The sequence below is a fragment of the Neovison vison genome, chromosome 11 (genome assembly GCF_020171115.1).
Source record: "Neovison vison isolate M4711 chromosome 11, ASM_NN_V1, whole genome shotgun sequence".
In the NCBI taxonomy this organism is placed as follows: Eukaryota; Metazoa; Chordata; class Mammalia; order Carnivora; family Mustelidae; genus Neogale; species Neogale vison.
This window is the reverse complement of record NC_058101.1, coordinates 138,643,973-138,665,912: the sequence shown is the minus strand read 5'-3', so window position 1 is coordinate 138,665,912 and position 21,940 is coordinate 138,643,973. Positions and strand designations below refer to the sequence as shown.

At 38.0% G+C, this 21,940-nt stretch overlaps 1 protein-coding gene across 1 annotated transcript in view; it reads right to left on the bottom strand.

The window, feature by feature from the left end:
• Window positions 1-19,287, bottom strand: part of PALLD (palladin, cytoskeletal associated protein) — a 387,801-nt gene extending 368,514 nt beyond the window's left edge. The window contains exon 1 of the mRNA XM_044224820.1: window positions 18,377-19,287. Within this exon, the coding sequence (XP_044080755.1) occupies window positions 18,377-19,287 (911 nt within the window). The remainder of the gene's footprint in view (window positions 1-18,376) is intronic.
• Between the last annotated feature and the right edge of the window lie 2,653 nt (window positions 19,288-21,940).

The window sequence follows — 21,940 nt, the reverse complement described above, 5'->3', positions numbered from 1 at the left end:
TAACCAGGGGTATGTCCTTGGGTATTTTACTTACATCCATGAGCCTCAGTTTCTCACATGTAAAATGGTGATATAATAATAATATAGCCCTATTTTTTAGAGCTCTTGCAAGGACTGGATGAGAGACTGGGTATAAAATCCTTAGAAATATGCCAGGCATATACAACACTCTATGAAGTATCAGTCATTTTCTCTTTGACAGAGAATGCATAAATAAGGAAATTCTGCTGATGACACAAAATGTATTTTTTCATCTTCGCATCAATGTGATTCTTTTATGAAGCTTACAGACTTGGAATTGGCTCATTTAAAAAATCCTAAAAGCAAACAATGAGGAGTAAAAGGGAGGATAGAACTGGAAAAATAATTTCCAAGGCAGATAATTTGCCTGTGAGTAATCTAGAATTTACCTTAGCAATTTCAGGGTAAAAGACTTCAGGAATTGGTCATGCTCTGTCATCTATATTATAAGGGTTATGGGTCTTATAAAAAAGCTATAGGCGAATCAGAAGAAGTTATCAGTCGTGGTGCCAACTAGAAAGAGAGGATACACTAAATCCCAGATGACTCATGGAAGATTTCATGAAAGGACTAGATCTAAAGGTGTCAAGGTATAGGAAACCACAAAGGATGATGCATCACCCTGGGGTTGTAAAGCCGTGTTTCCACTCTTGAGTCTGCAGAATGGAGGCAGAAGGGAGGCAGCAGATTCCTGAACACAGAAGAGAGCCATTTTGAGTGAAGACCTTCCTTGGATGGGGAGGGCCAACATAAGCCCACAGGGAGGAAGCCAGGGGACTAAGTACCTTGAATTCCTCTGACCTGCCATGCTCCCCAGGCTGAACCCAAACAGAGCTTGAAGGAATCTGTTGTAGTCCACTCAGGTTAGCTTCCTAGGGCAAGAGTGGGGTGGTGGACAGTGGAAAGAGAATATAGGGGTCTATGAAAGAACCAGTCAGAGGATACTGGGGGGGGATAAAGTGGCAAGAGCAGACTAATGGAGCCTCACATTTAAGTACTCGTATTTTTCATGACCTTAATACAATTTTGTGGCAGCTTGGACCAAAGGAATATTTTTGAGTTTCTCTTATCCATTAAGAAGACCTAGGGAACCCAAAGGAGGTATTGCCTTCATTTCCTTCTATACCTGACACTCCACGTCATTAGGAAGCAATCTGTGAGTGTTACTCTTTTCAGCAGTGACTCATGTCACTTCAGGATTGCGGTCAGAAAAGTGAGCAAACAGCTATTTGTTCACAAACAACTGAGACAAATGCCACAACTGGTCAGCAAAGCAGGGGACTCTTGCTTCCTAATTTATTTCCCCTGGAGGTTTGATCTGGGCATGTTTCATGTATGGCTATCTTGATGGTCTCCAGCACTCAGCCACCTCCAGCTCTGCCTTTTCTCATTTCTTCCTCAACAGTTTCAGACATCATCTGTCTCAAATCCTTCAACCTGTCCTCTTTCTCCAGCTCTCTTTGTTGAACCTTCATTTGCCTCTCTGTAGTGTTTTAACCCCTAACTTCAAGCTTGGTGACCGCTTTCATAGTCTAAGATCTGCTTACTGTATTTGGCTGACCAAACACCAAACATAGCCATGCAGGGGAGCGTTTGAGAAATGCATGCCAACAGCCTCAGGTCAATTCTAAGAGTCATCACCAGTTATCCCCTGGACATTAACTAGAAGTGATTAGTGCAGGGATGACATTTTGGTGAATGCTGGAAGGCAAACTAAGCTGTGTCTCTAATAAATCCATCTGAGGGTTGAGCAGTCTGCCTCGACGAAGGTGAGGCAGGAGGACACAAGATACATTAGGTAAGGCAGGTGAAAAAGGAGTTATTTGCAATGCGGATTGAAGTGAGAAGAGAAGACGAACCAAACTTAACTTTCAGTTTGGATCATAATTTAATTCAATGCAAGTGAGATAATTGAACATTTTAACTATAGCAAACTGTAATGAAAGACAGATTTCAGCTGGGTTTGATCTTTTCCTGATTTGTCAAAATGTGAAAGTTAGAAAAACATCAAAAAAAGAGAAGAAACACATGTAAGCAGTTGAAGACTTGAGGATGAACCTCCCCTCAAGAAACTATTGAGAACACATAGTATATTCTAAATTGGAGGAAGCTAAGAGCTAGTCTTGTGTCCTGAGAAAAATATGCCTTTGTGAGGTCTTGAGGTATGTGTGGGAAGCTGAACTCTGCTGGAAGGCAATGGGCTGCTTCTAAGTCATGTTAGAAGACAGACACACCTTTAAATTCCAAAGAGCTAAAGCCATTTTACATAGTATCCTAGATGAATAAATGTTAAGATTTTAAGATTTACAGATGAAAGGGACTGGGTAAGTATGAAAGTTTTTAATTGGCAATGTAAGTTACAGGTATACATTATCTATTATACAGTGGTAGTAAAGTTACTTTGATTTGGAGTAGGATAGACACACCTTGTTAATGGATTCATCATTCTACCTGCATTGGCCTGTTAGGAATTGGAAAAAAAAATATAATTCAAACACAAGTCTCATACTAGAGTGCTTTTACTTGTTGTTTTTCTGTAGACTCTCTGCTATTTAACAGAGTGATGGCATCTCTAATTTGAGGTAGCGCATTGGCAAGTTCCATTTGGCAACAGTTAAACAAATGGGTACTTAAAACATATGCCCCCATTTCCTCCAATTAAATTTTTTCCTCAAATAGGCCCCAGGATAGAAATGAATTGGTCAAGATATTTGTGGAACTGAGTGTATCGATGTATTTCCTATAAATGGAACAGACCTACCCTGAGGTCAGATGGTGCTTTCCTAGAGAACTCCCCTGACAACACACATAACTCCCACCCCTCTATAATCACCACACCATATGGACCTGAAGAATTTTATGGTGAGCTGGCTAGCTGTCATTTTGATGTGCACATTGACTTTTAATGCTATAACAACACTCATCCTATATACTGTCCAAGCGTCTATTTGATTTCTTCAATACTGATACGTCCTTCTTAATAGCTGCCTGTTTAAAGTTGAAGCTATATATTTGGTAAAAAACAAAAAACAAAACAAAACAAAAAAACCTTATTGTATTGTATGTTACAATGGCCTTTTGTAGAAAAAGTCTATCGAAAATCAGTTGAGCCAACATGTTGCTGGTGTTGTTGGGGCCCATTCTTTCTTTATTTCAGGCAGTGATAATTTGTCCTTGTTCTCAGAGCATGGAATGAGTCCATGTATCAGGATTCTGGCCAACATATGCCAACACATTCTTAATTAAAATGCTGGCCACTCCACACAAGAATTAAAAAGTACCACACCGGATTACAAATCATATCTGTTATGTTCCGTGTGGGATTACTACTCTGTTCATGAGAGAAAGAGAGAGGCCTTGGTTAACTGGCTTTGATAGAAGTTATAACCCATGGCCTCCCAAACCACAGCAGTGGAGTGTTTCTACTAATCAAGATGCTGAGGCTCCCTCACAGTGACACTACAGACTGGCGAGAAGTATACACACGAGAAGGTTCTCTCATGAGGACCAGGACATCATTAGTCATGCCTTTCTTTTCCAAGTCCTCCTTCGAGACCAATGGAAGGAAGCAATTCATGGATATTTTCAAGAAATAATGACTACTGTGTCAGGTGTTTCTAATGGTAAGGTAGGGTTCACCCAAACTTTGTTGGGGCTCCATTCTGTAAGAAGGACTCTGTTTCACTCTGATTTTTTGGATAGTAAAGTGTAACAGTAAAAAAGTAAAGACTCTGGGCAATTGGACAATTTTCATAAGCTGTTCAGGATTTTTTTTCTTGTTTTTAAAATGCAGATAATAATATTATAGTTCACTGAACTTAATTTACTACTCATTATAAGACACCATTATTTTATGAGCCATTAAGGAAGAAAAAAACAACAACAACAACAACAGTTTATGCAGTCCCAAAGGCAAACAGCTCAATCAAAATGGCAAAATAAATATCTGACCATAGGCAAACATATCATGCCTATGGTCTGATGATGATTGTAAAATGCTCTCTTCTGCAAGATGCACTCGGATTATAGACATGTTAAAATGTGACAAAATATATTCTTAGTACCCAAGAAATATGATAATATCTACCTTGTGGGAATAGTGAATTTATATGTGTAAGAATGTCTGGCATGTGCTAAGTACTCAAGAAATGTTGGCTATTAATATTATTATATCTATTATTACTATTATTATTATTTTTTAAAGAGAGGAGAGATTGAGCACAAGAGGGAGGATGGGAGGGGCAGACGGAGAATGAAAGAGAGAATCCCAAGGAGGCTCCATGCCCAGAATGGAGCTCTACAAAGGGCTTGATCTCAGCACCCCAAAATCATGACATGAGCCAAAATCAAGCCAGATGCTCAACTGACTGAGCCACCCAGGTGCCCCAATACCTATTATCATTACTAGGAGAATGACAACAACAGTAGTGAGACTTCAATTCTGTAGCTCTAAGGAAATCAAAGAGAAATTATTGTGACTTAAGAACGATAAACAAAGGGTTGAGAAGAATGGAAATGACATTCTAGCATAAACTTCCTACAACATACTGGCATGTGTAATTCTTCACAATGACTGCACAGACATGTCTGATGTAGTTTAATGCTATAGTAAGTTTCTGGTGTTAACTTTAAAAGTTTCCTAATGAGAGCATGACAATGCCTCATTAGGCATAAATAAATAGGAGTGAGTAGGCCTAGCTAAGAGCTTACTCTTGACCAAATCCTCTTATTTGTGATTAATACATTTTCAATATTTTTCTAGAAAGCTTACTGCTCCATGGTGTTTCTTTCATTGTAATAAAATTCATATAATGATGTAGAAAAGTCTTACCTTTTTTTTTTTTTTAAGTAGGCTCCATGCCCAGCATGAAGCCTAATGTGGGGCTTGAACTCATGACCCTGAGATCAAGACCTGATCTGAAATCAAGAATCATACGCTTAACCATATGAGCCAGCCAGGTGCTCCAGTGATGTAGAAAATTCTTAATCTTTGCCTGTGGTGGTTCAAGACCCAAAACTGAAACAAATATTTTCTATCTTTTCTCCCTAGCCTTCATCAACTGTGTATCTATTGCCCTCTCTATGCATAGGCACAACTGGAATATTCTCTGTTAATGAAATTGGCCTGTGATAACTTGTGGTGGTAAAAACTTTTTTTTTTTTTTTTAACTACATTGTATATAATGAGTCTTCCAAGTAACATCTTGTTTCATTAATATATAAATGTTTGTAAACTTATATGTAGAAGCATATTAGAAAACTCCTATGCTTAACTCACTGATATTTGTGTATCAATCATCTTTCAAGGTTTCAAATAATATCTTCTTTCATAAGGATATAAGTGTTTGCTGGGGCACCTGGATAGCTCAGTTGGTTAGGGATCTGACTCTTGATCTCAGCTCTGATCTTTTTTTTTTTTTTTTAATTTATTTATTTTCAGCATAACAGTATTCGTTATTTTTGCACCACACCCAGTGCTCTATGCAATCCGTGCCCTCTATAATACCCACCACCTGGTACCCCGACCTCCCACCCCCCCGCCACTTCAAACCCCTCAGATTGTTTTTCAGAGTCCATAGTCTTTCATGGTTCACCTCCCCTTCCAATTTCCCGAACTCCCTTCTCCTCTCTAACTCCCCATATCCTCCATGCTATTTGTTATGCTCCACAAATAAGTGAAACCATATGATAATTGACTCTCTCTGCTTGACTTATTTCATTCAGTATAATCTCTTCCAGTCCCGTCCATGTTGCTACAAAAGTTGATCTCAGGGTCATGAGTACAAGTCCTGCATTGCGCTCCATGCTGGGTATGGAGCCTTCTTAAAAAAATGTGTGTGTGTGTGTGTGTGTGTGTGTGTGTGTGTGTGCGCGCGCATACGAACTTAAACAGGTACAGAATACGATGGCAAAAAATGATTTTGAAGATCTCTCTGGCTTTTAAAGAAAGAACCAATTAACTTCAAATGTAAATTTTTTTCTCACCTTCCCTACTTCCTTGCTCCCTCTCTCCCTTCTTTCTTTCCTTTTGCATCTTTCTGCTCCTTCCTCCCCCATCTCCTCATTCTCCTCCCCCTTTTCCTACTTCAAAGATTCTCCTCCAATACTTGAAAATCCTTTCCACCAGACTTGTTTTCTATTTTTCCATTAGAAATACCCAATTCCAGGAACCAAGGCTTAAAAGCTGTCACCTTAGGGAAAAAAAAATCCTATTCCCTAGGTTATTTTTTTAAGTTTTCTAGCCTATATGTGGACCATATAACCACTGATTGGAAAATGTTTCTGAGGTCTAATTTTCGCTATGCTATTATATAGAACTAGACTTCACTGTTAGAACTCATGATCAACAGAACAAAGTTTCCACTTGGAATTAGTCATGTTTCTGCCAGGACAGGCTTTTGATTGGGTTTCACTATCAGTGCTCATGTGACGAGCACTTTACTCCTATTCCAGCAGATATTAAATATGACACTATTTCTTGGCTCAAAGAAATTAAAATTAAACAGGAAAGAATCAGTTCTATTGCCACACATCACTTGAACACATCAACTAGCAGAAAATATTTACATCTGGGTCAGCATAGAAAGCTGCATCAGGTTTCAGACTTATAATTATATTTGCTACAGTTGTATTTATAAAGTAACTCCTTTTAACCGTCAAAAGAATGCACCATCGAAGCAGAGTTCTTGAATTGCTGTAATTATGCCTAAACAGGTTCAGTGATCCGTGATGCGGCACTGCCCCAAGGCAAATGAAGAAACATGTCAAGAAATTCTTTAAGCAACTCCCCAGAAAAGACTTGAGACACTGAGTAGTTTAGACTGTGAAGGTATCCATCCCACTTCAGAGTCAAATTCTTTCAAAACAACTATTTCGCAGTAGTTTGCATAATAGTAAATTAAACTTTCAGAAAGTACATTCTTTTTCTTTTTCTTTTGAGAGCTTTGCTGTATGGTATAATACTTAGTAGGAAGAAAAATACAATATCATAGCCAATTTATCTAGCTGGGGGAAAAGCCTGCATTTGTTACTCCAATTATTTTTAGAGTTTTCTTCCTGCTGAAATTATTGAAATACAAAAACAGGGAGTGGTTAAAGTGTTGGGGAAGCACTTTCAATTGGCTTTAGCAAATATTTAACAAGGAGCCATGAAGTTAACTCAGGAAAATTGCTAAACAATTTAAAAAGCAGCAAGAAAACAATAGTCAGACTTGATTTTTAGAAGGCTTTCCAAGTAGTTGGTAGTCCACAATAAGGCTGACCTTCACAGCTTTGAGGTTTAGGAATAGAGGATGGGGAGATAATTAGTTATAGGAGGGAGGGGTGAAAATGGAAAGGAAATCTTTGGCATTGATCCCCTCCCCTGAGGCTGTGAAGGAACAGAAGGCCAAGTGAGGTAAAAGTTACTAGACAATGACAACGAGACCAGGGGGCAATATTCCAACCCCTCATGGCAGCCTGGGTATTGATTCTGACCTTGAAATACAAATTTAAGACTCACTGTCCAAACAGGATCAGAAACACATACTGTATTCCTTTTAAATTGTGTTTAGCCTATAAAGTTGAAGAGTCCCTTCTCTATAAACCTTATACCAATGCATTGGGAATGCATAGCAATGCAAAAAAGAGCTGTAGCATGAATATTTTAAAGAAAGGGAACAGATTCAAAGATTTTTGAGATGGTAGAGTATAGGGAGTGTATACTAAATCAATGACAATAAATGATAAAACTAAACACTTTATAATAATATTAAGTAACTTCCAAATAATACCTTAGTATTTATTAAGCTATTACTATGTGCTAGCAGAGTTCTAACACTTTCCTTGTGTTAAATGACTTAACACTCATAATAACACTAGAGGTAAGTAGTTTTATTATTCCCATTTTACTGACAAGGAAACTGAGGCATAGAAAGGTGAAATAACTTGCCATGGGGACTGGACTGATAAGTGATAGAGGCAAGATTCACACTCTTGCTTCAGAATCTATATGGTTAGCTACTAAACGCTTTTGCTGTTTGTTCTACAAACATCTTTTTTTTTTTTGTAATGCACAAGCATTTTTTTTTTTTTTTTTTTTAATTCTAGAGGGATTCTCTGACCACCTTTATTTCCTGGGAAAATTTATGTTGATGTTTGTTTATTGATTGGTTTTCTTGTTAAATCCAGAAACTTGGCCATGGAGATATAAATTAAAATGATGAAATCAATTTTTCTAACAAATGCTACTGTCTGATTTGGCTGCTACTATTTCATGACTATATGCCAAAGGCTGTTATAACCAATTCAGATTCCTAATTTGCCTTGAGTATCAGTTTGCTGTTTTTTTTTGTTTTTTTTTTTTTAATCAGTTTGCTTCTTGATTTACTGAGCTATCCATATGAGTAGCATTATGTACTGGCCTGTCACAGCATCACAGTGTCATGGTTTGGCCAAGAACAGATGATAGGGAAGTTGCTGTCACGCTGTAATGTTCAAATCATTAAACAACAACTCCACAAAACAGAAACAATATTGGAGCACCTGGGTGGCTCAGTTGTTAAGCATCTGCCTTCGGCTCAGGTCATGATCCCAGGGTCCTGGGATCGAGCCCCACATCGCCCTACATCGGGCTCCCTGCTTGGTGGGAAACCCGTTTTCCCTCTCCCACTCCCCTGGTTGTGTTCCTGCTCTCGCTATCTGTCTCGCTTTCTGTCAAATAAATAAATAAAACCTTAAAAAAACCCACAAAAAACAGAGGCAATATTTCCTTTGTTCATTGGTACAGAGTTATCCCATTTCACTCACTGGTCTACAGAAACAGATTCAATATTTGGATTAATGATGGTCTTTGGGCAGTTAAAGCATTGTACAGGCAGAGGTCATTTTTCATGTGGGAATTACAAGTGGGTAGATACTGGATAGAAATAGGTTTTGAGAAAGAATGGAAAGGATAGGAAACAGGACTAAAATAGCATGATAGGTCATATCACCTTAATTTATTAATTCACAAAAAGCACCTGTGAGAGGGGATCAGAGATAAGTTTATTTCTTCATTTTAGTGAAAATAAAGGCACTACTCTGCTGTTTAATCTCCTTTGGTTTCTAGTTCAATGGTATTTTGAAGTCCTAGGGAACACTTTTATCCTCTGTAAAATATAAAAGACTTATTAGCTTTTCAAGTCAATGCAAATGTCCAGAAAAAAAATTAAAAGACTTAGAAATAAATCAAAGGAAATGATAAAAGAATAAGAAAAATAGGATCCTATAACATTAACTGGTATTGTTTCCTTTGGATTTTGCCCCATTTTACTTTCTCCTATTTGCCAGATGTGAAGATATGGGGAAGGTAATTGGGTTGGTGAGATATGCATATGCAACTCTTATTAATCTTCAGATTTTTCACTACTCTGAAAAGGTACCACGTGTGTGAACATGTTTGTGTGTATCTAAATGCAGGCATTTTGTCCTAGCAATGAGAGACTCATAAACACATTTTTCTAATCTCTGCAGTCAATAAATTGGGTAGACTATACCATAAAAGATCTTTGGCAGAAGACTGAGTACATATACACCATTCTATTAAGAACACCATTAATTTAAAATGAGAAAAAGTTTTAAAGCTCTAAAACATAACTGAGACAACTCAGAAAATTGACTGAATTCATGAGGGCAAACACCTAAGAGCCAACTTAGCCAATTTGTATTGCTTACCACTCATTTTCTAGGGGGTATTTATAGAGTAAATCATGCCATTCATTAGAAACATTGCTGCAGAATGTATCAGATACATAGATGGGATAGTAGAGTAAAATAAAAAGTCATTATTTTTCAGTGAGTATAAAATCAGCGTTATTTGCATCTGTGTCTCTACTACCCATCTTAAGATGTGAAATGACGCAAGCACAATGGATGCCCTCTGTGCAATCCTTACTAATTACATTCCTCTTTATCTCAACAGTGATTGTTGTCTGGAATTCAGTATTTGTCATTTCAGGCATTCTTCTATGCTTTTGTCATATCCTTAAACCTGGAATAAGACTGTTTTGCAATTTTAACTTCATATGTATAAATTTATTAATGCAAACTGCAAACTGTATGCATGTTTTTGCAACTTTTTTTAGATTGCTGTTATGTTTGTGAGTTTCAGACATACTGATTCATGAAACTCTAGTTCATTCATTGTATGAATATAAATCACAACTTATCCATTTTCTTTCCTTTTTTTCAGACTTATTGAGACATAATAGACATATAACACTGTGTAAGTTTGAAGTGTGCAATGTGATGATTTGATACATCTATATATTATGAAATGATTACAATAAAATTAGTTAACATATCCATCATCTTACATGATTATAAGTTTTTTGTGTGTATAGTAAGAACAGTTAATATCTATTCTCTTAGCAGTTTTGAGGTATACAATATGGTATTGCTCACTGTAATTATGGCTACAATTTCATTAATCAGTTCCCTCAAACTTACTCAGTTGTAACTGGAAATTCATATCCTTTGACCCAAATCTCCCCATTTCCCCTGTCCTCTAGCCCCTGGTTGGCAACCACCATTTTATGCTCTGCTTCTGTGAGTTTGTCCTTTTAAAGTTTCAACATATAACTGAGATGATACAGCGTTTGTCTTTCTCTGGCTTATTTCACTTAGGATAATGCCCTCAAGTTCCATCCATATTGTTAAGTGGCTGGATTTCCTTCTTTTTCATAGTTGAACATTATTCCATAGTATACACATGCCACATTTTCTTTATTCATATGACAATGGACACATAGGTTGTGTTAAAATAGCTATTGTCAAAAAGACAAGAGATAATGACCACTGGTGAGGATGTACAGAAAAGGGAATCCTTGTACATACTGGTGGGAATTTAAGTTGGAAGAGATGCTATGGAAAATAGTATGGAGGGTACTCAAAAAATTAAAAGGAGAGCTGCCATATGATCCAGCAATCCCACTCTGGATATATATCCGAAGCCAATAAAATCACTATGTCAAAGAGGTATCCATTTTCTTTTTGATTAGTATTTAGGTTCTTTACAGTATTTTGAAACAATGCTGTAATGCACATTCTTATATATGCATCCTTGTACACAGGAGCAAAAGTTCCTTTCAGATATATAGCTAGGAGTGAAACTTCCTCATTTATTTATTTAGTTCATATGTATTGAGCACCTATTATGTGCCAGGCACCATTCTAGGCTCTAGGGATACAACAAGAAGAATCAGATGGTAGTCACTATATTCAAGGGTTTTATATTTTACTTAGGGAGACAGACAATGAAAAAAATTAAACAAGTAAAATGAAGAGTGTATCAGGTATGTTCTGTGGAGAAAAACAAAATGACTGGAACAGAGAGTAAGGTGGGGAGGACCTGTTCTTTTACATCAAGTAGTTTTGGAAGGCCACACTCTGAAGGTGATATTTGAGGAGATATATGAAGAAGATGAAGGATCTAATTCTACATACATCTGGAGGAAGAGTACTTTACATAGAGGGAATAGCATGCGCACAGGCCTGAGACAGAACACATCTGGCATGTTAGGAGTGCAGCAAGGACACCATTGTGGCTGGAGTGGACCAAACAGGAGCATAGTAGGGGATGAAGTCAGAGAGATGGTGCCTTATCAATGTTTATAGGGCCTACAGAATCTACTCTGAATGAGACAGAAGGTACTGGAAAGCTTTGCATTGTGTTGTGATCACAATTTCATTAAAAAGAATCATGCTAGGTGCTAACATAGAGTGTAATGAGCAAGGATGGAAACAAAGAGACGGATTAGGAACTTAATGCAAATATCCCAGGGGAAGATGATGATGGCTTGGTCCAGCCAATGATAAAAGCCTGATTAGTGGGGCTGTTATAAAGTGATCAGATTCTAGATATATTAAAGGTTGAGCCAACTGGATTTGCTGGTCGGACTGGATGATGTGAGATGCGAGAAAAAGAGTAGCCAAGGATGACTCTAAGGTTTTTCCCTTAAACAGCTGGAAGGAGAATTGCCACTTGTTGACATGGAAAAGATTTAGGAAAGAGAAGGTTTTTGGAGGAGAGGAGAACGAGAGGTTCAGTCTTGGATCTATTAAATTTGATAAACCTGTTAGATCTCTAAGGAGAGAGGTCAAGTACGCAATTGGTTAGTTTAGGGTATGTACACCTTTAACTTTATTGGGTATCACAAAATTGCTTCCCAAATTATTTGTACCTAATTACATTTCATGTTGCTGTAATAATACTTGTGTGGTTGCTTTTTCATACTGATAATCTAATGGTACTATCTGGTATTGCATTGTGACAATATTCTGTAACAAAAACAAGCAATACTCCTGGAACAAAGCTATCAAGATATTTTTCTTCTTTTTGTTTCCATTTATTTGAGAGAGAGAGAAAGAGAGAGTGCACAAGTTGTGGGGGTGGTGGTGCAAAGGGAGATGAGTTGGGGAAACAGACTCCCTGCTGAGCAGGGAGCCCAATGACATGGGGCTTGATCCTGGATCCTGGAATCATGACCTGAGCCAAAGGCGGATGCTTAACTGACTGAGTCACTCAGGAGCCCCGAGCCATCTAGATCCTAACAAGCACTACTGGCTAGTGGTGCAGTTGCCACATTTTCCCAAACCAAAGTAGTCAATAATCGGGATATACTGATACCACTAGGAAGAAAAGTGAATCGGTGGTTTGTTTCTATTTTCTTTTGAGGAGATGGAAATTTCTACAGACAGCATTGCATAGATTTGGTATGGATAATTCTCTTGTTTTAGCTTTTGATGATGATCAAAGTCTCTACTAATGTAAACTAATTGGAAGCATTGAAGGTACTGGGTTTTGATTTTAATAGCAATGAATTTAATTACTTTTAATCACATATGTTGATTGAAACTTTACTAGGCTAATAATGATGACCTAGTAGGCATCTTATGATTAGATGTGAGTAACTGTACTTAGAATATTAAATATGCTTGGACTATTGCTGAATTCACTTTTATTGCAATAAGTGGATGTTTAAAAGTGTTTTTCCCCCTTATGAGTACGTACACATTTACCTCACAATTTGAGGTAATTTGAATACGAAGATGGTTTGGACTTCTGATCATAAAGTGGAAATAATTTATTTTGTTTGTAGTTACTTGATGGAGAATATCGCCTTTCCTCCATGCCCAAACATTTTTTGGTTTATGTTGATTGACTTACTTGGCAGTATTAACTTATAGCAAAGAAAGAGAATAACTGTGAATGGCCATGTTTTGTTTTGTTTTGTTTTGATAACATAGAAAAACACTGTGGAAATTATCAGGATAACATTTTCTTTAAAGATATTTGGAATATGAATTCCAGATGGTGGTTCTGCTCATCTCCATTTCTGGAACTTGTCAGTAAGCCATGCACAACAAGCAAAGCAGCAGTGACAGTGGCTAAATCTTCTTGTGGGTCACTCAGTACCTGATCAGGAATCAGAAGACATGAGTTATATGGTTATATGGTCTCTATGGTTAATTAATAATTTTTCTGTTCCTAGGCAAATAATTTCCTAGTTTTCTTGGTTTCCTTAAATTTAAGTGGTTTGAAATATATGGTTGCCATAATAAAATATTTTTAAAACTATAATGTGAAAATATGAGATCTCATTTTTATGTACTAAAGGTAGCTTTGAACTAAAATTCTTCATGAATTTTCCTCCAACTCACAAAAGTTGAGAGTGGAGGGAACAGGCAAGGTGAATGATGTAAGGGAACATGTTTTTATACTGTTATAAAGTAGTACATGAGAAATATGAAATACTGGGACATAATCAGAAAAATTAGCAAATTCTGACTTGATTTTATTTAATGTAATACTTCAAATTATTAACAAATAATTTGTGTGTAATTTGAGTAGTATCTAAACTATATATGACCTCAGTTCCTATGCATAAGCTTTCTTCCATCAGCCTTTTTCTCTTTTGTTGAGGTTTTGTTGGAACGATGCAAGAATAAAGAAGGAAAAGAGATTTTTTTCCCCAGTCCTCTTTGTGGTGTAACTGGTATCTATGCCAGTTATATTTGTGGAAGGATGAAATAAAAAAGCCTTGAAATGACTGGCCTGGCTTCGATCCTACTGTTTTCACCAATCTTCCATTTAGCTGGGGCCACTTTATCTAAGTTTCACTATGTCCAGGTTCTCAGACCAAGTGGTTTCTTTTTTCTTTTTTTAAAAAATATTTTATTTATTTATTTGACAGACAGAGATCACAAGTAGGCAGAGAGGCAGGCAGAGAGAGAGAGCTCCCTGCTGAGCAGAGAGCCCAATGCAGGGCTTGATCCCAGGACCCTGGGATCATGACCTTAGCCAAAGGCAGAGGCTTTAACCCACTGAGCCACCCAGGCACCCCTAAGTGGTTTCTATTTAGGCCAAATTTAAAAAGCTCCAGGACAGCAGCTTAGTAGCCCAGCCTTGTCAGTCTAACAATTTGTTTCCCTGTTCTGGACCCAGCACCAAAGTCCTGCCTCATTTAATCATACCCGAGTCTCTACTTCTGAACTGTCCTTGTCCTATTGTCCTTTGGAACAACAGCCTTGCTTTTTCCTTAACTAAACTCCTGAAGGGCCGAACTTTCTCCCTGTGTTCCAGACTGCTGTATCTGGATGCTGACACCTACTGCCATATTTTCCTGTGATGCGGGCCTTTTAAGTAAGTCTGGACCTTACCATTGCCTGTTGTACCACATCTCACCCCCCTGTCCAAAAGCTGCTGACTTCTCAATAACTGAATGAATGTCTCTATGCTTACCTAGTCAGCATCTGTCAGGCCTCCGCTTATTGCTTGCTTCGGGTTCCCCTGACATCCTGGGCTCTCTGAGGATCCTGTTACCTGCTTCTGGGACCTTAGGAGGTAGCCTAACAATCAATAGATCCATATAATCTCTGGGTTTAGAGTCCCCTGGACTGACTGAGTCAAGCCAGGCTCTAAAGTGCCCCATGGTAGGATACATTTTATTAAAGGTTTTCTTCTTCGTATGAAACTTCCTTCAAAGAAGATGATCTCTGTAGACTCTCATGTCTCATGTGGGACAGGAACTCAGTGTTCCTAGGTATATGTTATATCTACAAATGCATGAAAGAGAGTACCAAGATCTTTGGAACAGAAATTAAGAAAATCCAGCACACGCCCCTGTCAAAATACAAAACAAAAAACAAACAAGAACTCCAAAAAAAAAAAAAAAAAGAACATCTAACTTTAAACAATGGAATATTTCATCAAAGGCTTAATTACTCTAGAAAGGCATAATTTGTAATGTCTCATGGACATTGGTCATGAACTTTGGTAGACCAGGAGATGACATGAGGAAACTAGTTAATAATTCTTTGGTTACCAACCAAATTAATGCTCCCCCAACTCCAGTAAAAAGCAAAGAGGAAGAAGTATGAATTTGATGTCCCTCAAATTATTCAATGTTTAAGTGAACTTTAATGTACTAATTGCTATCTGCTCACCTGAATTAATCCTTTGATGTTAAATTGATTTTTGGGGATCATTTTTGAAAGGGTATGGTATTTTTGCTTGTCACAGTAATACATTTGAAAGGGACTTATTTTGGAGGTAAATGTAAGCGGAGTCATATGCCATATGAGAACCTGTGGAACTGTTTTGAATGACATGTGAAAGTATCACTCATAGAGAATTATTTGTTCCCAAGATTAGTGGGTTAAAAACAATCTAATCAGAATCCAAAAGAATCACGTAATTTCATTTCCATCATAGGCAAAATAATAAGAAAAGTTCTTTATGGAAAAGATATATAAATGCAGAATTTAGGACAGCTTTAATGAAATGAACCCATTAAGAAGTTTTTGACTGCCCCCTGCTGTCAGTTTCTTAAAAGAAATATAGTAAAATTACTGTAAAAACTGACTTGAGGAATTAGTTGAACAAATTGGTAGGAAAAAAAATTCCCTGCCTTTAATTGCAGTATTTTTTAGCCAGTAGTGCTAATGCTTACTTCATGTTTGTGAGCAATAAACTGCGAGACCAACTCTAGCAAAGTGTGTCTTGGTGGATGTAAGCTGAGAGGTCGAGTTCATGGCTTGTGAAATGCTGTATTAATAAGAATATACCAGCATTGCAATTTTTAGCCAATGATGTCTAGTTTACTATTTTGCCAAATTTCACAATTTTGAATTTAATTTTTTAATACTCCCAGCTTTTAAAAATTATTTTTATTTTTTTAAAATTATTTTTATTAACATAATGTATTATTTACCCCCGGGGTACAGATCTGTGAATCATCAGGCTTATACATTTCACAGCACTCACCATAGCACATATCCTCTTCAGTGTCCATAACCCAACCACCCTCTCCTTACCCCCTACAGTTTGTTTTGTGAGATTAAGAGCCTCTTATGGTTTGTCTCCCTCCTGATCCCATCTTGTTTCATTTTTTCCTTCCCTACCCCAAAACCTCCTGCCCTGCCTCTCAAATTCCTCAAATCAGAGAGGTCATAAGATAATTATTTCTCTGATTGACTTATTTTGCTCAGCGTAATACCCTCTAGTTCCATCCACATTGTCGCAAATGGCAAGACTTTATTTCTTTTGATGGCTGCATAGTATTCCATTGTGTATATATACCACATCTTCTTTATCCATTCATCTGTGATGGAGATCTAGGTTCTTTCCATAGTTTGGCAATTGTGGGCATTGTTGCTATAAACATTCGGGTGCACGTGCACGTGCCCCTTTGGATCACTACATTTGTATCTTTAGTGTAAATACCCAGTAGTGCAGTTGCTGGGTCATAGGGTAGCTCTATTTTCAACTTTTTGAGGAACCTCCATGCTGTTTTCCAGAGTGTCTGCACTAGCTTGCATTCCCACCAACAGTGTAGGAGGGTTCCCCTTTCTCTGCATCCTTGCCAACAACTGTTGTTTCCTGACTTGTTAATTTTAGCCATTCTGACTGGTGTGAGGTGGTATCTCATTGTGGTTTTAATTTGTATTTTCCTGATGCTGAGTGATGCTGAACTCTTTTTCATGTGTCTGTTGGCCATTTGGATGTCTTTTCAGAAATGTATGTTCATGTCCTCTGCCCATTTCTTGATTGGATTATTTGTTCTTTGGGTGTTGAGTTTGATAAGTTCTTCAGAGAATTTGGATACTAGCCCTTTATCTGGTATGTCATTTTGAATTTACTTTTTAATATTTATTTAACCCAAGTAAAATATCCTTCATTAAAGAAAGCAAAACTTTAAAAAGAAATAAATGTATGGCTTATTTTTATAGCATAATCCAGCTTGCAATGTTATTTTCATTTTAGCATATAAAATTAAGAAATGAGAAATAATAAAATAGGTAATACTAATGCTGTAGTCACGAGCTGCAAGGCACTGTTTAATTTTTTCACACATTATCTTAATCATCATAAAATTGAATGAGGTAAGCATTATTTTAATTCCCATTACACAGATGAAGAAACTAAGTCACAAAGAAACTTGCCTCGGTGACACAACTGGTAAAAGGTGGAGCCATGATTGGAAACCCTGCAGTCTGACTCCCACGTCACTTTTCTTAACCTTTTTTCACAGAAAGTATGAAATCTGCAGTTAAGGAGGGAGAACTCCAGCTATAAGAATGGTCATGGTTGTGTAATATGTATATTGACTCCAACTAACCTCGCACTCATGTAATTGTTGTTATTACTATTATTAATTTTTTTTTTTTTTTTGCTATACCCATGCTGTAGTGTCCAGAGCCTTTGTATAAGCAATAGACCTGTATTGTTTCAGTTTGTTTTATCTTTATTGTTTCAGTTTGGTTTATCTTTATGTGTTTCCTTGGTTGCACCACATTGAAGGTGTGTGGTGTGCTTTTTTCAGTGACTATGTGGCCACTTAGCTCAGTCCTTAGATCAGAGTATGTATTTGGGGGTTAACCTTGTGGTTGGCCTCTGTGCACCCGTGCCTTTCATCTCCGTACTGCCAAACAACGTCCAGTTTTAACCACACTTTCAACCACCTTCAGCACCTCATATTCAAATGATGCACACATTTTCACAGTGTTTTAATGAATCAGTTGCACATTTTAAGTTTCCTTGGATGCTATTAATTCCAGAGTTCTATTTAATAACCCATTTGTGTTCCTCTCTCCCTGTCTGGTCCTTTGCCTTTCCCTTAGGGGCACATGGTTCATGATAACAGACGCATCCCACCAGTGATAACTAGCACAACTAGTATTTGCAATTCTGGGATGCTTTTGTCTTGCTGGTATTTGAAAACACCACTTCAGGCACTAGAGGGCTAACTCTACAGGAAATCTCTTCTCATCCCACATTAGAGTAAAACCAAAAGTCAACACAAATCATTTGCTATTCATAACAAAAAGTTCTTACCTGACTCGAGGAGTTGGGTTTCCAGTGACTCTACACTCCAAGTAAACTCTGCTTCCTTCTGCCACTTCTTGGCTCCGAAGCTTCTGGATGAACCGTGGAGCTGAGGGCAAGTGGAATGCGTTCTGGGGCTGTGGGTGAGAGATGTTACTGCATGGCACTGCCTTGTGCTGGTCTGCCTGGTAGCAATGCTGGGCTTTGGGTAACTTGACCTCTGCTTCCGTCTCCTGTTGGTCTCCAGTGGGGCTCTGGCTGGCTGAGGCACTCATCAGGGCTGACCGCTGATTTTTAGGAGACAAGTAGCCACTGTCTGGTGACGAGGACTCCCCGTTCGGGTTTCTATTTCTTGGTTTTGCAGCTTCTTTAAATATGGATGTCAGCTCCTCAATGAGATTAGCTGCCTTGTCGCATAGCTGGCTCTGCGGGCCAGTCTTACCTTGATACGCTGGTTTGGGCTTCACACTTGTGTTGGGAGTTTTTGCACCACGTTTTTCAGCCTTTTGGAGGCTCCGGATGTAGCTGGGGCTGGCAAGCAGGGGTGATTTGGCGGGTTTCCTCTTTGAAGCAGGTGAAGAGATACGGTCAGTTTGTTCTGGAAGAGGTTGGACAGGTGTTGGCCTGTTATCACGAGGTCTTCCTAAGGAGGATGGCTCACCAAATTTGGTCTCCTTACGGGAAGGATTTTCACAGATACTTACAGGAGAGGTATTGAAAATCTGGGAGATCTCCTTTTCTGAGTCACAATCTTCCGTTTCAGAGCTGGCTATTGCTCTCCGGGCTAGGTCAAGACTCTTGTTTATCTCTTCCTGGCTGAGAAAAGCAGATAGCTCAGGGAAGAAGTCAGCATTCTTGCTTTCTTCCTGCATGTCTGATAGGGAATCATAGAACGAGTCATGGGAGGAAGTCTCTGACATAGTTCAATAGTCTTCATATACTTTTTGTTTGCTCTCAACAGAAAGGCCAGAGGCACTGGAAACCAATTTACTTCTTGTGTTCTGAAAGACAATGTAGAGAGAGTTGCCATTAGTAGTAATGGGTATGTGTGTATATGTGTGTGTTGTCACAGTATTATTAATTTACAGCTTGGGAGAAACATTAAAGTGAACAAATGGAAACATCATTTTTCTCTATTCTTTAAGTTGGAAGAAACATCAAGTATACTTGTGTTTGTTATCTCATTTTAATTTAATATTTTCCCTGTGAGTGAATATTAAGTATTTTACTAACCAGCGCAGAATAATCCAAAAAGAAAATATCTGCATTAGGCACTAAGAGTACAGTAGGACATCCTGCACTTCTCATGTGCCATTTTCCCTCAAGATCAAAGCTTACTGAAGCTCAAAATCCAGAAATGTGGGTGGGAGCTTGGAAGTGTATGAAGGTGAAAGGAGAGACCACATACTAGTATTCGAGTAGTTGTGGATCTCAGTGGGAAGCCAAATCTGTGGACTGTTAGTCAAAAGTTTGGAGCTTGTTTCTGGCCACAACAAAAGAAGAAAAAAAAAAGGCAAAGTCATGGCAAATATAGCAAGTGTCAAAATAAACATTCATGCAAGATTTTATTTAACTACTTAATGAGGAAACTGATAAGATGTACAACTATTTCAAAGCAGATTCTAAAGTAAATGAATATATATATGTAAGTATAATATATATGTACATATATAGTTATGTAAGTATATACGCAGACAATCAAGAATGCTAAAATGAATTTACTAATAAATTTGAAACTGGTTAATATATAGAGAGAAATAAAATGTAATGTTTGGAGTCATTTCTACGGAGTACAAACTAACAGTATTTCTACTGGAAAAAATTTATTTGTGTATCTGTGCTCAAGTATAATTTGCATTGTTATTAGATTTCTACAATTTACAAAGGTATAAAATTGCCTAATAAAAGACAGTAAAAGGCATAGACCACATTAGAATCAGATGACCCTGGAAGGTCTACCAGACCCCACCCAGTATTCCATTGGAAAAACATCAGTTCTCTATTGCTTATTTCAAAGTCTTTCATAGTTTGTCCTGAGAAGGCAAATGGTTTCACCCAGAACAGAGCCCTTAATTACATTTGACCCTTCAGTCAGGAAACATGGTAGATGGTTTAGAAGTCAAGGTCAAGGTCAACTCTTAAAATGTGTGAGGATATAAATCACCAGGCAGCATTAATTCAGAAGACATGAAAATTAGAAGAGAGAGAGGCTTGGGCCAAAAGTATGTTTATATACTGAAGGTAAAACAGACCGTATTTCCATTCCTTACAACATATATTTTTCTTTGGAAGAGAGGCTATTGGTCTGTTTGTTTTTTGCCCTAGAGAAATTAATTTTTTGCATTGAACTTAGTGTGAGAGGGAAATGGAGAAATATACTTTTTTTTAGAGATTGTATTTATTTTTTCAAGAGAGAAAGAGAGCAAGAGAGAACACACAAGTTGGGGGAGGTAGGGAGGAGCAGAGGGAGAAGCAGACTTCTCCCACTGAGCAGGGAGCCTGACATGGGGCTCGATTCTCGATTCCAGGACCCTGGGATCATGTTCTGAGCCAAAGGCAGCCACTTAACTGACTGAGCCACCTAGGCTCCTGGGAAGTATAGTTTTGAAAAATATGGGTTTCTGCCTTCATGGAACTTAGTCTATGGGTGATATAAATAAGTAATGAGCATATATATAATTTAGTATGTTAAGTGCTATGGTAAGAAAACAAAGTGCTAGGTTAGCACCTGGAAGGGATAACAGGGTTAGGATCAAGAAAAATTTTATGGAAGTTGAAGCCTATAGGATGATATGTGAGGGAGGAAGAAGAGTTAGGCAGGTAAAGAGGACACTGGCAGAAGCACAGAGAAAGTTTTGTATCCTAGGGAGAGTACTGGCAGACTCAGGTGACTTAGAGAGGTTTAGTGAAACAGAAATGTATCTGGAGATGGGGAAAATCACCAGAGAAAAAGTTAGAAAGCAGGAGTGGTGTCAGAGGGTCTGGAACCATGTGAAGAACTTGAATTTTATCTTAGGTGCAGCTAGAGGACAAAGAAGACTGTTAAGTATGTGAGAAACGTCACCAGAGTTGTGTTTTATTTTTTTGCTATTTAAAAAAGTTTTTATTTATTTATTTGAGAGAGAGAGAGAGTAAGAGAGTGAGAGAGTGAGCATGAGCAGGGAGAGGGGCAGAAGGAGAGGGACAAAGAGACTCCCTGCTGAGCTGGGGACTTGGGGCTTGATCCCAGGACCCTGAGATCATGACCTGAGCCAAGGTAGATACTTAGCCAACTGAGCCACTCAGGTGCTCCAGAGTTGGATTTTAGAAAGATAACTGATTGTAGCCTAGCTCAGGAGCTGAGTCAGAGGAAGAGGAAGGCAAGATGAAAGAAGAAGGTCGGTGGGAAGGCTTGTGTTCTATTCTTGGGGTGGTGTATATTTATCATTGTTTTATCTTTGGATCCCCATCATCTGAGCCTCCTTATTAGTTCTGGATAATTCCTCATTTTATGTGCCTCAGTGAGAAACTAAATTTACTTATCATATTGGAATGTGGAATCTCCAAATATTTGCTTTCCTAGCTCCTTGGAGC